This window comes from Canis aureus, chromosome 19 (genome assembly GCF_053574225.1).
Source record: "Canis aureus isolate CA01 chromosome 19, VMU_Caureus_v.1.0, whole genome shotgun sequence".
Lineage (NCBI taxonomy): Eukaryota > Metazoa > Chordata > Mammalia > Carnivora > Canidae > Canis > Canis aureus.
Window position 1 is genome coordinate 56,858,184 of NC_135629.1, and position 12,969 is coordinate 56,871,152.

General features: G+C 52.7%; 1 protein-coding gene across 8 annotated transcripts in view; it reads left to right on the forward strand.

The window, feature by feature from the left end:
* Positions 1-12,969, forward strand: part of ZFR2 (zinc finger RNA binding protein 2) — a 55,672-nt gene that overhangs the window by 11,653 nt on the left and 31,050 nt on the right. For 7 of the 8 annotated variants that reach the window (XR_013358354.1, XR_013358356.1, XR_013358355.1 and 4 more), the window contains exons 2-5: positions 8,904-9,117; positions 10,054-10,177; positions 10,586-10,804; positions 10,908-11,164. Coding sequence is in view for 5 of the 8 variants with exons in the window: in XM_077860477.1 (XP_077716603.1) it covers positions 8,904-9,117; positions 10,054-10,177; positions 10,586-10,804; positions 10,908-11,164 (814 nt within the window). In the remaining 3 variants the exon portion in view is untranslated. Of the gene's footprint in view, positions 1-8,903; positions 9,118-10,053; positions 10,178-10,585; positions 10,805-10,907; positions 11,165-12,969 lie in introns of those variants that run through there. The other variant, XM_077860478.1, reaches the window with a different exon arrangement.

The window sequence follows — 12,969 nt, forward strand, 5'->3', positions numbered from 1 at the left end:
GCTCCATGCAGGGAGTTGGATGTGGGACTTGATCCCCGGTCTCCAGGGTCACACCCCGGACTGAAGGTGGCGCTAAACTGCTGAGCCACTGGAGCTGCCCAGGAAAATCTTTTTTCCACTTGATTTTTTTTTTCAGACTCTAAATGTTTCTAGTTTTGTGTGTGTGTTCCCACTGAGCATGACCTGTTGAAAGTTATATATAGAAGCCACCACTGCTCCAGCAAACCCAAAACATTTCATTACCTGCTGTAGGTTCCTCAGACCCACCTTTCTGAAGTGAGGTCTACATTCAGGGTTCCCTGTGTTCTTTTATGTTTGGCCTTTCAGGAGCAAGCAGGAGCATCTCCCATGGGAGAAAGAACCTGATCTCAGACAAGTCCCTTCTATCTCCAGCCCTCCATGTCCCCATCAATTAGGTGACTGAGCAAAATGATATCAACGGGTCTTGCCAACCTTGCATTCTAAAATTTTATCTAGATGGTGTTCTCAAAAAACCCCCTGACTTCCTGAAACAAACATTTAGACCCAAAAGCCATTAGAAGATACTTGCTTTGATCCAAAGATGAGGATGCCAGGTAGGACTTAGGAATCCACATATTTAAGCACATAGATGTGCTTAAATACTGCGTTTCCTGTGCTAACAGGTGCCCAACGCTTTGCCCCCAGCTTCTGGCCTCAGCTTTTCTCCCTCCTGGGCAGACGGCCCCAGCTGGGTCCTTGTTGTCATGTGATCCTCATTGTGAAGACAGCGGCCCTCAGCCTTGTAGCACAGTGGCACACCCTCTCCTTAAACAACCGGTGACTTCCAACAATAGCCTCACAGCTTAGGCTGCTGGCTTAAGGGGCGGCTTCACCAAGAGCAAATTTGTAGCTTTTTATTGTTCCTTATCCATCAAGAGTTGAAAATTGGCAGCCTGTGCACCATGGTTGTTGATTCTTACAGCTGCCCTCTTCAGCCTGTGTGGAGTAGGCTTGTCGCTTGCTTTATTTGAATTGGTTACCAGCATTTAAAAATCGGGAGACTTTGGGGGCCTGGCTGGGTCAGTCGGAGGAGCATGTGACTGATGATTTGGGGGTTGTGAGTTTGAGCCCCATGTTGGGGGTCAAGGTTACTTAACACTTTAAAAAATAAACATTGGGAGACTTTGCAAAAACCCTGATTTTAATTGGAAAATCTGCATCCCTGGACCTGCTTAAAATCGCAAGATCTGGCACCTCTGGACTGCATCGTAAGCTCCTGCCCGTGCCAGGTGTTGTAGCACTTGAGTTCCTGTTGAATTGTCCTGCCATCTCAAGAGGTGGATGTTCCCGTTCTACAGGCGAGTAAACCAAGCGTAGGAAAGAGTAACTTGCTCAAGGCCCCAGGCTGCAGCGCAGGACTGGAAGCCATCCCTCTGGGCTGGGGCTCTCTTTCCAGTTCCTAATCCTGAAGCCTCTGTGACTCCAGCTCAGTCCTTAGGCAGAACTTTCTTATCCTCAGCCTCTCTTCTCTACCAACTTTCTTGAAGGGAATGTCTCACGTGTGCCTGTGGGATTTTAATCCCCAGAAGGTGCCTGAGTAAGGACACGAAGAGGTCCGTGCCACTGCAAGGAGACTTCACATTTCCCAAGAGAAGGGGACAGGCCACGTCACACAGGGCCACATAAAATTTGCCATTTAACTTCAACAACTGCTTTTTACTTCCCCTACCCCTATCTCTGTTCCAGTAGGGATTCTTAATCGGGGGCTTGTGAAGCCCAGGTGACTGCAGGCAAAACTGCCATTTCCAAGGACTCGGAGGGAAGGAAGTCTCAGCTTCTGGCTGATTCTTAACCCAGAAAACTTGGAAATTGAGAGAAGGCAAGGTGACCAATGACCTCCCATGAAGGGGAGCCTGAGCAGACGTGGGGTGCTCTACCTCTGGATGTGTGCAGGGAGCCTGGGCGAAAGAAAGTGCCTCTACTGCCCCCTTGGCTGCCTTTCTCCCCAAACGTTAGGCTCAATTTGCAGTCCCTAAGCTTGCAGTATCCTCACCCATTTTGGCAGGTCTGAGTTTCTCAGCAGCACTTTTGACATTGAGGCAGGTCACTCGGGGTAAGTGCTGTGGGGAGTGGAGCAGCATCCCTGGTGACTGACCCAGTGCCAGCAGCCCCTGAGCTCCACCATTCTAGGGCAAGGGCAGCCGTAGACGGTATACAAGTGGGCATGGCTGTGTGTCATCAAAGCTTTAGTGTGACTCTGAAGTGTGAACATCACATAATTTTCACATGTCACGAAATATTACTCCTTTAACTTTCTCCACTCATTTATTGATTTATTCATTCATTCATTTATTCATTCATTCATGACAAACACAGAGAGGCAAAGACATAGGCAGAAGAAGCAGGCTTCCTATGGGGACCCTGATGCAGGGCTCAATCCCAGGACCCCGGCCGGGATCACAACATGAGCCAAAGGCAGATGCTCAGTCACTGAGCCACCCAAGGGTCTTTCTTTAGTCATTTAAAAGTGGGAAAACCATAGTTTGCTGTGGGCCATACAAAAGCAGGCAGTGGACAGATGTGGCTGTCCCTTGCCAAACCCTGCTGAAAACCTTCCCGTTTCTCACTTCATCTCTCCCGTTGGGCCCTGTTGTGCCAGGTCTCTAAGAGTGGGTGTGAGATGCACAGCACATGCCCTCCCCGAGTTTGAGGGGGAGTCCATGCTCCACATCCTTCTAGAGCTCACTAAATAAAAGTGAGGCAACACTCTACCCTCCCAGACCATAAACACTCACAGGTGCCTTCGTGGTGTCGTGAGTAGTTACTTAGGATAAGGTTGGTCTAGTGTTCCCTTTTTTGGCCCACAGCCACCACTTTGGTCATTGTCACCACACATTTACTACCCTAGATTGCTCTGCAAAACCCCGTTGTGTTGGTAAAGCCCCGAAGGAGGAAGAATGGATGGGCCAGCAGCCCTTCAGTTAGCAGGAGCCCTCCTCTACCTCCCAAGGCCGGAAGAGGCCTTACAGTAAAGGGCGACTGGGATTTTGATGGGTGGGCCTTGGACATGACCCACTGGCCTGAGAGAAGGGCCTGGAATGGACACTGAAATGGAAGCAAAGTACAGGCGCTGACAGGGAAACTGCTGTGTGCTGAGGGACAGAGGATGTGGCAGGAGGCTAGACGGTGGGCTCGGGGCTCTCAGATATGAGGCAGAAGCTGCTTTTATGCAGTAATCAATGGAGAATCACCAAGATAGTGCAAGATTTGTCCTGTTTGAGGATGGTAAGGTGATGCTGTAGGCTGAATTGTGTCCCCTTCTCCCCACCTCCTTCATATGAAACTCTAACCCCCAATGTGATGCCTTTAATGAAGTCACTGAAGTTACATGAAGACACGGGTGGGTCTGAGGCAGCCACCCTGGCCCCATCCTGTAGCCTGTGCTTGGTTTGTGGTGTGTGATGTGGAACCCAGCCTGGACAGGAAGTCATGAGAGGGAGTCAGTGCAAGAAAGCATATGCAGAATGTACGTGAGGATACCTTGTAGCATTGCTTTACCTGCAGGAAATTGGAATTAATGTTTGGTGGTTTAAAGAGATGCCCAGGAGCTCTTTTATGCTCCTTTCTTCAAAAGTTGGGGCATGATCATCTGCCCTGGGGTGTGGGTTTGATTTAGCATCTCACTTCTAACTAATAGAATGTGGCAACACTGCCATGTGACTGGGGTCAGAGGCTGGGTCATTACAAGGCCAGCTTCTGCCTGGGCCTTCCCACTCCCCAGACTCTCTCGATTCTCTCTGGGGGAAGCCAGGAGCTGTGTTGTAAGAATGCTCCAGCTGTGCTGGGAAGAGCCCACGCAAGAGGACCCAAGCCTCCTCGCAAACGGCCAGCAGCAAACGGCTCACTATGTAAGGGAACATTGGGGAAGCATGGCCCACCGCCCCCATCAAGCCTTCAGATGATGCCACCCCGGTCAGCATCTTGTTGGCAACCTCAGAAAGACCGCCTAGAGCTCAGCCAAGCCACTCCTGAGTTCCTGTCCCACAGAAACTGTGAAGATTACTATTATTCAAAACCATGGCATTGGGGATAATTTTGTGACTCAGCAGTACATAGAACTAATACATGATATAAATATCTACCAGGAGGAGGTTAGGCAAATGAATTGTGATCTATTCAAAGGACTAAGTAATCAGCCTTTAAATTTGGGTGGCCCAGGATGAAAGTACAAATGGGAGCTTGCATACCATATGTCTAAACATTTTAACATTATAAACCTAACTGGCAAAAATTTAAATACAGTAGGTTTTTTTTTTTTTAAATAGAGTAGGTTTTATCCTACCTACCTTGACAAATAATTCTTTCCAAAAGAAAAAAAAGAGAGACTAAGATTTTTCTGTTTAGCAAAACATCAAAGATGATTGAGTTTGTTTATTGTCGTGCATGTCTGGGCATTCTGTTGATCCGCTAGTGCTGTTTGGATGTCCTAAATTCATAAATGATTATATATTCTGTAAAACTTATTTTAGGTGCTTTCATTTCAGCATGAATGATGTTTTCATAATGAAGATTTACATGTTATTTGAGTTTTGTTACAATAATGAGGCAGCTGTCATGGGTGGGCTGACTTGTGTCCTCCTAAATTTTATATGTTGGAAATCCTAACCCTCAAGACCTCACTCAGAATGTGACTGTATTTGGAGATTGGGATCTTTAAAAAGGTCATTAAGTTAGTGATTAAGTTAAAATGTAGTCACAAAGGTGGGCCCCAATCTAATCTGACTGGTGTCTTAGTAAGAGGAGATGAGGACACAGACACACATAAAGGGATGACCCTGTGAGGACACAGGAGAAGACAGTGTCTGCACACCCAGAGAGACACCTTGGAAGGAACCCGCCCTGCCAACTCCTTGATCTTGGACTTCTGGCCTGTACAGTAATGTCTGTTGTTCAAGCCACCCCATCGGTGGGACTTTGTTATTTTTAAAGATTTTATTTACTCATTCATAAAAGACAGAGAGAGAGGCAGAGACAGAGGCAGAGGGAGAAGCAGGCTCCATGGAGGGAGCCCGACCTGGGACTTGATCCCCAGACTCCAGGATCACACCCCAGGGCCAAAGGCAGGCACCAAACCACTGAGCCACCCAGGCTGCCCCCATTGGTGGGACTTTGTAACGGCACCCCGAGCAAACCAACACAGCCCCTTAGATGATGAGAGTTCCACCTCACAGCTGCAGAACACGGGAGATGGTCAGAGAGTCGGAGAGCCTGAGTCCTCGAGGGACGGGCCACAAGCAGCGTCATTCCAGGCTCCACAGGGGGACGAGAGTTCTTACCTACACGGATACCTGGGGGCAAGAGGCCTTCATTTCCACTGGGACCCCAGTTGAGAAAGGCTGAGCTAGAAGATCCAACCATAAGATGCAGTTAAAGCCAGAGTGTGCCAAACAGATATATTCTCATCAAAAATGCTGAGTATATTTTTTAAAAATGCTGAGTAAATGTAAAACATGGAAAATCAAAACAATTTTTCATGTGTTTCTAAAGGTTTCTTTCTTAAAATATTAAAAAATGGGCAGCCCCAGTGGCGCAGTGGTTTGGCACCACCTGCAGCCAGGGGTGTGATCCTGGAGACCCAGGATCGAGTCCCATGTCGGGCTCCCTGCGTGGAGCCTGCTTCTCCCTCTGCCTGGCTCTCTCTCTCCTTCTCTCTCTCTGTGTCTCTATGAATAAATAAATAAAATCTTTAAAAAATATTAAAAATTTTCTGTTAATGTAAAGACAAACTATATGGGTGGGGATGGGGAGTGACAGGTAGTGATTGTGAGGTTTCTTTTTATTGCAGTTAAATAGACATAAAATATACCAATGAACCATTTCTTAAGTGCATGGCTCAGCAACATCAACACACTCACCCTGCTGCGCACCCACCCCCACCACCGTCTCCAGAACTTCCATCTTCCCACACGGACCCCCCGCCCCCCACCCCAGCCCTGGCTCCCACCATCTCCTGTCTCTGTGGACAGACCTCCTGGGAGTGGGGTCCTGCAGGAGGTGTCCTGGATCTGGGTCCGCTCCCTGAGCCTGGTGTCCTCGGGGTCCGTCCATGTGGGGGCAGGTGTCGGGGTCCCTTCCTTCCTAAAGCTAAATAATCTATTATGTGTGTGTAGACCACATTTTGCTTTCATGTCCTAGAGCAAGAGGTGGGGAGAAGGGTCTCCCCAGGGCCTGAAGAGGGGTGGTCACAGGAGCAGGTGGGGGCAGAGAGGCTTGTGTGCTTCTCAGTACAAGTGTGTATTTGTGATGGGGGGGGGCTTCTAATGCAGCACTGCCCCACGGGACTTTCAGTGATGATGGAAATGTTCTATATCTACGCCTTCCACCGTGATGGCCGCTAGCCACAGGTGGCTCTTGAAACCTAAATTAATTAAAATGAAACTAAACGTTGAATTCCATTCCTCAACCACTGGAGCCAAACTGTAAGTGCCTTGGGGCCACATGTGGCCAGTGCTGCCATATTGAGCAGCATAGCTCTAAAATGTGGGGCCAGAAAAAAATAAAATAAAATAAAATAAAATAAAATAAATAAAATAAATAAAATAAAATAAAATATAAAATAAAATAAAATGTGGGGGCCAGGTCAGGGGCTCCTTAGCCCAAGTGAAGGGCAGCATGGGCCATAACAGAGTTAAATATGAAGGAAGCACAAGTATTTGTCTCATTCCAGTACCTTTGGACAGCCTGGGGATGTTGGGGGTGGAGAAGCAGGTTGCGGGGTATGATATATAATACGGACATGGCTTTAACGTTGGAAGACGGCACTGGGACATGGAAACTCCTTCCTGTGTAGTAAAAGTATAAAAATAAGGGCCAAGCCCGGGGGAGGTAGGAAGGGGATCTGATGGGGGTAAGATTCAGTTTTCATTAAAGAAGTTCTGGGGGACATAGGGCAAAACATGAAGGTTTATTACATCTCAGCGGTGTGCAGTCATTATGTTCTGTGCTTGAAAATTGTCTAAGAAAGAAGTCCCAATGCCGAGGGATCCAGAGAGCTAGTCAGCCATTCGCTTGATCTGCTTTTTGACCAAGAAGGTCTCTGAGACGGTGCACAGAGACACGTGAACCTCACAAGTGGCTGACTTGAGAAATCTCAGCGTTCCTTCATAGCAGACAGGGTGCTTCCATTTTTCCTGGGAGAGGTGAAAGCATCTCAGGTTGTTAGAGGTCTGGTTTCCAGGTGGCGTTATAATTTTGCCGTAGGGCTGCAGACTTCGACCTGTTTGGACAGTGGGCGTTGCACTCAGGAGTGGCCCCGGGGGCCCTGGTGGGTCCAGGATGCTGCCTTTGATTGGATCCAGAAAGATGCTCTAGATGGGAGCTGCAGGGGCCTCCCCCACCCACCCTTACCTGAACACATGCCCCCCAGGAGGACTGTAAACACCTGCTCCCGCAGCTGTATTTGCTGAGCACCTGCTCTGCGCCAGATGCTCCTGCAGTGCCCAGAAAGACCTTGGGGGACACTGCCATTCTTGTGCCCCTGTGGGCTCATGCTATGGGGGAGGAGACGGCCAGGGGACAGACAGTTCCGAGAGGATCAGGTGGTACTGGGAAGAAAAATCCAGCAGGGCAAGGGGCAGGGTACTGCTGCTGTCCTAGACGGGCTCAGGGAGAGCTTGTTGGAGGAGGTGACATTCGAACAGCGACCATCAGGAGTGGGATGGGGCCACATCTCGGAGGCTTGGAGGGTTCTAAGCAGGAAGGTGACACAGACAGGTTTATGCTGTGGTCTGGCTGCCAGGGGGACGGAGCCAGTGAGGAGGTGGACGGGCGCCCGGCAGGGGTGAGGCACCGGGCTCTGCTGGCCCCCAGCCCCTGTGAGCGGCGTTGGCACTTCACTCTGTGTGGTTGACCGTCAGCATTGTGCTCGGCCTGGAGAGTGCTCCCCGTGTTGTGCCAGCTGGGCGGCAAGCCACTTAGAGGGACAGGGGCAGCTCGGCAGCCATCGTGTGGCTAGCTTTGGTCTAGAACAAGTGCGAAGGTACATGAGCACCGCTGCTGCGGTCTCTTTGTACTTGGGCCTGCCTGCCCCAAACCACACGTGCACACCAGGCTCGTCCCCTGCAGGGTTTGCGGTGGCTTTATGTGATCCATACTGGTATGGGGCTGAGAGCCTCGGTGACGCCCTTCCCAGACAGATGGACTTTCACCTTCGAGGACCATCTCCTCGGTGACGGCTATTTAGCAGAGTGAGGGATGCTTGGGTCACAAAGATCTAGGTCCAAATCAAGCACCTGCCCTGTGTCATGGTCGTCACAGATTTCCTCATCCAGAAACGGGACTGACGGACAGACAGATGGACACAGTTGGCACCGCCTCTGTGATGAGGAAGTGGAGGAGGAGACAGAGGTGCTGTGCTGCCTTCAGAGCAGACTGGTGATAAAACGAGTTCTGGTGACAATGAGTTTTTAGTTTCGTGTTAACTGATCTTCTGTATTTTAATAACAGGGGTGAGGGGTGATCCAGGATCCACTTGTCCCTCAGTTACAAAATTCCATTCAAGACCAGCTTGCTTTAAAGAATCTTGATGTCCAGAAAAAGCTTGCTGCCCACACCGATGAGCTGAGAAGTCGACCAACGGGCTCAGGGCCTGACTTTGCCACTTACAGTGCCTCAGTTTCCTCTCCTGTCAGTGGGGACAAGGGGGGCCTCTGACTCACAGAGTTGTTAGGACATTGTGTTAACTCGTGGAAAGTGCTTAGACCCAAGCCTGCTGCCCTAGAAAGGTCTTAACAAACGTTAGTAGTCACAGAAAGGGCGGGTTTACTGTAGGCGTCCAGAGCAGCTGACGCCCAGGGCCTGATGGAACTTAGGGTGTGTTCCACAGTAGTGTTACTTAGAATTCATCTGACGCAACCAGCTGTCGTGTTTATCTGTGGTTCTAGCGCCCAGCCTCCGATGGCTTTTCCCCTCCCGACCGCTGGAGCCAGCCTTGCCTCGGGCCCCGCTGCTGGAATGGGTCCCACTATGACCCCACCGTTCCCTGCAGCCACCCAGCCACCCGGGCCTGTCACCCCAGCGGGATATGGCGGGTACCAGCTCCACTCTAGCCAGCCCCAGGAGCCCGCCCTGGCACCCACCATGGCCTCCTCCTACCAGGTATCAGCCTTGCCTTTCTTTGGCTAGCACTGTTGAAGACACGGATACCGTTGAGTGGGCATGTGCGCTGGGCAGCCCGTAGTGGCAGACAAATGAGGACACATACAGACTTACCTTCCTGCTCTTGTCCCTGCCCCTGACAGGCAGCAGGGGATGAGCTTGTGCTAATAGGGCGCTTCTGGCACTGATGATGCCATCTCCTCAACTCAGAGCTCTGAGCCTAGACATCTGGCTGCTGCATTTCCACTTGGAATTGCCAACACGTCCCAAGCTGGGCATGGTCCAACCCCCGAGCCTCTGCCCCTGACCACATGTACCCCTGACGTTAGCGGGTGGTACCATGGGCTGCCCAGCTTGCAAAGCTCACACTGCCTGTTTCTGCCTTGTTCCTCCCTCCCTTGCGTCTGAGACTCTCCCTCCAGGCCACCCCTAAACTCATGCCCACCCCCAGGGCGCTGCCTGGCCTCTGCTGTTGTCCTTGCCTGCATGTTGACCTGTTCCACGCAACAGCCCAAATGCCCCTTGGCATGGCACCCAGACCCTCCCCGAGCCCCTGGCCCCACCTGTCCCTCTGGCCCCAGATGGCATGTGCACAGGCCTGTGCTCTTACTGCCCTCTGGTCGGCAAGCCCACCTGCTGCCTCCGCGTGCCGGCCCTGGCTCACGTGTGCGCTGCCTGTACTGCTCCTCCGAGGAGCTGTCGCCAAGCTAGACACTCCTCAGAGCATGTCTGCTCTCAGATGTTAACAGTTCCACGGGAGCGGCTGTGTCCATGTCACTGGTCAGTGTGTCCCCAGCTCCTGAAATGACCCAGTTCAGAGCAGGAGCTCAGGAACCGTGTGAACGTGTGCCACTTGTGGGGCGAACGAGGGCAGCCCTCACCCCTGCCCTGAAGGGCTTTCCCCTCCTCTGTGTCTCTCTGGTAACACCCTTGCAGGACAGTTCCCTCTACAGACCGTCGGCAGGTGCCAGTAGCTACAGTAGCTACGAGGACGGACAGTGTCACTTACCTGCCTCCAGCCAGCCTCAGCTCCCAGCCACTGCCACGCTCTGCCAGCCAGGTGGGCCTCTGCATGGAGGCACTGGCCTTACGGTGCCAGGAGCTGCCGCGAAGTCACACTTGAAACTTTGCAGCTTCAGAGGAGGGCCAGGGGTCCCGTGCACATCAGGGCTATCTTCCTGGCCAGGGGTGGGGCTGGTGTAGGACAGAGAGGGCAGGAAGGAAAGAGAGAGAACTAGAAGGGGCGCTAACCAGTTTCTTCCAAGGAGGTGAGTTCTGCTGAGGACTTGGAGTTTAGAGATGGAAGAGAGGGGGGCTCTGGCCTTTGGCCAAGCTTAGACTTCCAGGGTGGTGTGGCAGTAGTGCCTGGGGCGGCCAGTTGCTACGGCCACAGGGAGTGTGGCCACCACTGTCTGCTGGGAGTCATTCCAAAGGGTGGCTTTGCAGAGAGACTCTGCTTGCCCCCCAGGGACTAAAGGAACTTCCATCCAGCCCAGCGGAGGGGACAGCCAAGCCCTACAACCAGCGGCCACGGCCAAGGCAGGGCAGCCACCCGGCACCCTGGCCTCGAGCTGCATGGAGAACTACACCTACCCGCTGGCGACCAGCACTCTGCCAGAGGCCTCTGTCTCTGCCCTGCCTTCCTACACCCCGACCTCCTACAGCCCCACCTCTGCCCCGGACATGGGTGAGACGTGCTTCCGGGCACGTGCAGGCACAGGCCATACTTCTAATAGTGTCATTGAAACCAACCCGTATCCTCCTGTCTCCTTTTTCTCTCTGCTTTCTAGGACCAAGCTACCTGGGCTACGAAGCAGCGGTGCACTCGGCGGCTGGTCCTCACTGCCCCCCACTGCCGCCCCTCCCGTTCCCGGAGCCCCCGGGCTCCCTGTGGGGCGGCTCAGGGAGCAGTCCCGGTGCCAGTTCTGCCGGCAGCTTCTCTGGGAAGCTACTGGCTCCCCCCAAACTGCCGAAACCTAAGGGCGGCCCCAGGGAGCCCCCGCTTCACTACTGTGACATCTGCAAGATCAGCTGTGCTGGTCCCCAGGTCAGCTGCCATCCACCCCCCGCTGAGCAGGCCCAGAGGACCTTCTGGGGACCGTCCTGCCCGCCGTGGGCTGGGAGAGCCCCCTCCCCCACCTGGCTAACCAGACATCTGGGTCATTGCCCCAAAAGGCCTGTTATTAAACTGGCAGTGTCAAGTGCACGTCAGAGTTGCCTTTCTGGCGTGCTTGTGGAAGACAGAGGGCAGGCGTAGCACTGACTGCTGGCGGTGGGAACGTGGTCTGGGGGTTCCCTTGCCTGAGAGGGCAGAGACTGGGCGGGGCCCCCTCTTCCGCACCTGATGGGTCCAGTAGGCGCCGTTCCAAGAGGCGCCTGGGGGTTGCGTGCCTTCGCTGCAGGGTCACCTAAGGAGGCCAGCGTGCGCTCGCGTGTGTGCCTGTCGGTGTCTAAGAAGGAGATCCCGCAGCCACACTCACGGATAACCCAGCTCTCACGCAGTCTGAAGTCATCAGACCCCAGGGCTCCCTCTTCACAGAGTACCTCACACTAGTTTTGTTTTCTTTTTATTACTCTGAGAGAAAGCTGGAAATTGGAGGAGTGCGTAGATTCCAGGATGGCAGGCTATCAGGGTGCATGGGGAGCCCTCAGTACCCCCATCCAGCCCCCACCTCCCTGGCCAGGCTGGGGCCCTTTCCTGCCTCCTGCTTTCTTTACAGGCCTCTTGATTGAAACTTCTGTGCACTCTTTCCACTGTAAAACACACGTGCTCATTAAGGGGAGGTTAGTTTTCTCTGCTCCTGTCTTTACTTCTCTGCGGGATTTTTATTCTGCATCTCTGCGATTGTTGGGTCCTCTCACTTGCCAAACACAAGCCTCCACTCCTAATTCTAGGCCCTGCACAGCACTGTGTTGAGTGAGGTGGGGCGCTCCCCCACGAGGGGGACACATGCCTGCTGCGAGGTTGGCACCTGTTGGACGTGCCATGTGCCACAGAAACTTGAGCTCTTGTCAATGCCAGCTTTTTTGCTAAGGTTAATGGCTCTCTTGAAATTGGAATTTTTGCTGAGAAAGCTGTGGGTTCAGAAGCAGGTGTAGATAATGACTCAGAGATGTCCCTGTACCCCCTGCCCCAACTTCCCCAAGGCCACCAGTTTCCGGGCTGCAGTCAGTGTCACAACCAGGGTGGTGACATTGATGCGAGCCATCCTTCTTATTCAGATGTCTGCAGCTTGTCATGCACATGTGTACATGTGTGTGCATCTTGTTCTGTGCAGACTTAGCACCTGGGCAGGCCCCTGCATCTGCCACCACCACCTCGGGGACCTGCATGTTCCCAGCACTTACCTACCCCTGGCCCTTCACTCCCATCTGCTACATGTGCAGGGCTTCGTCCCTGGTACCTGTTCTCGGGGTGTCCTGAGGGCCTTTCTCAGTGGTCCCCAGTGGACTATGGGGCCCCCAGGACTATGCGGACTATGGGGCCCCTGTGTGGCCAAGGGGAGTCCTTGGAGCTGCAGGAGCACCAGACAGGCCTCTTTCCTGGTCTTTCTGTCTTCACACACTGAATGCATGTTGATGGTGGGAGGTCTGGTGGCAGAAAGACAGTTGCAAACGTTTCCTCTTACTTTGAGCTTCAGATTCTGCGCCCCACGTCCTGTAGATCATTTCATCACCACGTCCATGTGTCAGGGGGAGGCCTGGGGCCCAGAACCGAGGAACTCAGACTCGCCACAGTGATGAAGCCAGAAGTCAGACCTCAGATGGTCGAAGTCGTGAGGGTTAACTGGTGTGGTGCATGTAGGAGCAGGCCGGAGCTGCCTTACTTGCTGTACTTACAGCGGCTTTCCC